The sequence below is a fragment of the Triticum dicoccoides genome, chromosome 7A (assembly GCF_002162155.2).
Source record: "Triticum dicoccoides isolate Atlit2015 ecotype Zavitan chromosome 7A, WEW_v2.0, whole genome shotgun sequence".
Lineage (NCBI taxonomy): Eukaryota > Viridiplantae > Streptophyta > Magnoliopsida > Poales > Poaceae > Triticum > Triticum dicoccoides.
Genome location: NC_041392.1, coordinates 204,334,655 through 204,338,878, shown reverse-complemented (window position 1 = coordinate 204,338,878; position 4,224 = coordinate 204,334,655). Strand labels below are relative to the sequence as shown.

General features: G+C 40.1%; 1 protein-coding gene across 1 annotated transcript in view; it reads right to left on the bottom strand.

Moving 5' to 3' along the window:
* Window positions 1-306: 306 nt before the first annotated feature.
* Window positions 307-4,224, bottom strand: part of LOC119330892 (thioredoxin reductase NTRA-like) — a 6,219-nt gene continuing 2,301 nt past the window's right edge. The window contains exon 2 of the mRNA XM_037604021.1: window positions 307-728. Coding sequence (XP_037459918.1) covers window positions 658-728 — 71 coding nt within the window. The 3' untranslated portion in view covers window positions 307-657. The remainder of the gene's footprint in view (window positions 729-4,224) is intronic.

Below are 4,224 nucleotides of genomic sequence, written 5' to 3'. Positions count from 1 at the left end.
CTATTAAATGACCATGTTGCCCCTAGTATATAGAAAAATAGCAATCAAACAACACCATGGGGTGGCGGGCCAATGAGTGCATGGAGGGGCATTGATGGAAAAGTCTCAAAAAATCCCAAAAAGACTCCTTGAGAGTCTTTTTCATTTAGTTCTAAATGTCTAGTTTAGTCCCTAAAAAGTCCTTCCCGTTTGGTAAAAAAGACTCTATGAGGGACTTTTTCTAGTCCCTATACAAAAAAGTCCCTGAAAACAAACACCCCCTAAATCAAACGCAAGCATTTAGGTCATCGATTTAGAGAGTTCACGGGAACCAAAAATCCGATGCCCGACTTATATTCCAATCCAAAGGGAGTATGATCTCAAAGAACGGAATTGGCCTGAGTTTAAATGTTCCTTCCATCCACAGGAAGGAGACAGCAATCAGGATTCACAAATTCGTTTTGTCATTCAGATATTTTGAATGTGAAAATGCCAGCACAACTTGACCATCCACAGGAACAAATTTCCAACAGCGTATCATATACTTGTGGCCTAAAACCAATAACAATCTGCTGATTTTGAGGAGCTGCCACTATTCATCACAATTGCGCCTCAGAGTGCAGATTTTGGCACCAATGAAATTTTTGTAGAACTACCAGCTGCTTTCCCCACATATAGTCAATCAGTCTTCCCTTCCCGTGCGCCAACCTCCTGCAGGTAGTGCTCCGCGTCCAAAGCAGCCATACAACCTACACCACCAATGCATATAACATCGAATTAGAAACTTATTCCACGTCACTATAGTGAACTAATTCCACAAAACAAGCATCGCGAACAGATACTGCAGCCATAAAGAGTGCCATAATTGGGAGAATGCAATGGGGCCCCTTTTTTGGAAAACCGGCGAGAGGCCCCTATGGTGTAATTTTACAAAGAAAAAAATAATGGTTACATGGTGATGTGCAGAGGGGAGAGTCCCCTCAAAGCATGTCACAGTTCTGTGTTCATAAAGCCGGTTAGTTTTGATGTCCATAGCCAGGTTGGGATATTGTGGCAACTTTTTCGAACAATGGCAGCACCCTTATGCTACATCTTGATATACTACTCTTATTGTGCAACTTTTAACCAATAATCAACGGTAATGTTCCATGGCGAACGTTCACTGGGAACAGGTGGCATTTCGAATGTTCTTTATGGCATTTTTAGTTGTGTGCGGAGTGGCAGTTTCTTAAGAGCGACATGGAAATGCCATGTCACTTTGAAGAAACTGCCACCCCACACAACTAAAAATGCCATCAAAACGTTCGCAAATGCCACCCCTCCTGGCGAACGTTTGCCAGATAAGAGGGTCCATAATCAAAGAGATGAAGCCATGGAGGCTTCACGGTTTCACAATGTGCTTCTATCTTGTAATGTCGACACATCCTTATTGCAGGGCATGTGATGGAACATGGAAGAACACAATTATGTCTTGGTATTTTACTATGATTTCTGTTGGTTAGCATAACTTATTTATCATACTATTCTCATGAAAGTTGAGCCTGACTCCTTGTTTGCTACAGTAAGCCCAATGATTTATATCAAATTATTCACATAAAGGACAATGGCATCAAACCTATACCATAAATGACAGGTGCCAGAGTGATGCAACTATACCATGCCTGACAAAATCAACTAAATCAATGCTGACAAATGTGGCTGTGGTGATTTCAATGATGACAGTGTGGCTTATAATTCAATGCTTAAAAGTGTCCCCAAAAAACTGTTAGAGAAAAGTTGATACTCTAGATTTAATGACTCAAACAGTCCTAGCCAGCCCAGATCAACATACAACGATCTATAAATTGCACAACAGACCCTCCATATTTTATTAGCTTAAAGTTTTAGTATGACTCTTAAGTCCCATTGAGTGTCTCCTAAAAGGATCTACCAAATTCATCGAGTTCTTCCAAAAAACATGCTCCTGCAAGTTTCTCGGAAAAAAAAACTGGGTGACTTGGACAGAACAGATGATGTTTGCAAAATAAAAGTGACTATATATTGCTTGCAATTCCATGTAAAGGAAGCCAGCATACCAAGTCCAAAATAGATGTTGTGTTTTCTCAAAAAAAAACTGCCCTTACTGCAGATTATTTGCTTTTAATTATAATAAAAGTACTTCATAATGCTTCGTAATCACAAAATCAGCCACATTGGTGTATTGCACTTGCATTTTTTTTAAACCCTGCACTTGCATTTTGGTGTAACAGTGACATGATTCTACATCTAAAATGACTGGTCAATACTTTTGCAACCACATATAACAAATTAACATGTCCAGATTAATTGCCACAATATCACAACTTAGGATTTGCCCGCGAAGCTCGTTGAAGTCCTCTGATATAGATATTGTTTGGAAAGAATGGCATAGAAAATAGTCTCATGGTCTGAATGAGAAGTAAGCAGATTTTCTTAAGGCTTTGTACGGTGAGACTTCGTTTGTACTGGCTGGTCATCTAATAAGAACTAGGGGAAAGCCCCCATCAGGCAAAACGATGAAAACAGAAACCTAGTGAGAAAACTCTATGAAAAAGCTAGAGGATGCTGATGCTTATAGGTCATTTTACTTTCAAGTAAACGCATAGGCTACATGTGCTGCTGCCATTCCGTCACTACTTCAAACGGGCTTCGGTCCGTGGAGCAAGAGTTTTGTTCCCTCTCCAGCCCATCCAACTCCCATTTAATCTGATAGCAAGACTACTAGACTAGTATTTGGTGGAGCTCAAAACCCTCCTTAAAGGGAACAGAAAATGCCCAGTGCTCAGCAGCCTCAGCTGCATGATCTTGCAGTGCAATTCCTAGGAAGGACCTTGGTGGACTGGATGCTAGGCACTGGGTTGCCACTGACCCGACACCTAGGCCTTGTTGAAAACTCTGCTCACATGTGCAAAGAAATATGAGCCCACTGAGGGGAGCAAAACTGGGGCTCGCCTGTGGTCATGCTGTGGTCCACTAAAGAGTATCAAATATATATTATATGTTTCTGAAAATGAACACTCATTTACACTTTAAAGACAACATAACCAAATACCTTGAGCTACTAATCATGTGGGGCTAGTTTTTCATTCCTTGGCACAGCAAGTTGTACAAAGAATCCAAACATGCCCAAAGTTCTATGATTCGGGTACTCCAGTCTGGGCTTAGGAAAGTGTAGGGATCAACTTTATGTATACAACCAAAATGGAGCATCTCCTATTATTCCCCAAAGAAAGCATGACAGCATAACTATTTTCATGTGATTACTATGGATGCAGCTAGAAGGGAGACATTAAGAAAAATATCTGATCCGTATTATTTAGTGATAGCAACACCATACCGAACAATACTATGCTATTGCTCCCCAATTCCACACATAGGGGCCAAAAAATCATAAGAGCAGGCCCAGTAGTTCAGATTTCTCTAGTTGACTCAATAAATAAACCTTGTCATTAAGCAATACCACAGTTGTCAATGCATCAAATTACAACAAGTGTCGCAATATTTCTATCTCTACTACTTAAAAAAAATGTAAGGTTCCGTGTTTCACTTTTCTTCCCACCACCCCTTCGTCCAACCTTCTCCGTATGATAATCAATCACCTTAATTTACTTACCTTCTAAAACAATCCCACTTTAATTTACTTCCCAAACTTCTCAACAAACTATAAGGTACATCACGGGCAGAATTTGATAAACATTTATTTACATAATCACATTAATATGGGCAGGTAAATCACAAACTAGCGTACTAGAATATTTATACCCCATTGCAATGCACAGGCATTGTCCTAGTACAATATCATAACTCAACATGGCATATCTTCAATAGCTGATGCATCATAAATCAATACACAAATTATCTACTATACTCAACAATATAATTACTAGGAACTTGGGTAGGCTACACAAAAACGACGTAGCTAGACAAGGGTGCCAAAAAAAAAGGATCGCAGGTGGACAGTGTTCTTCAAGAAGCTAGCAAATAGAGTGCAGAGAGTGACCTAATAAATCAAGGTTGATGACCCAACTAAAGTGGGATGACTCCTCATGCAAGTAATCAAGGTTGATGGCCCAAGTAAAGTTAAATGATACCTTATACAAGGCAAGTGTCTTTGGAAAAGAAAAAGGATAATAGGAGAAGCAAGAGCAGGACGAATCAGAGGTCCTCTGGGCCGGGCTTTCCCTTCTCCACCACCTCACTCAATCCCTTCCTGTCTCGTTTTGACTT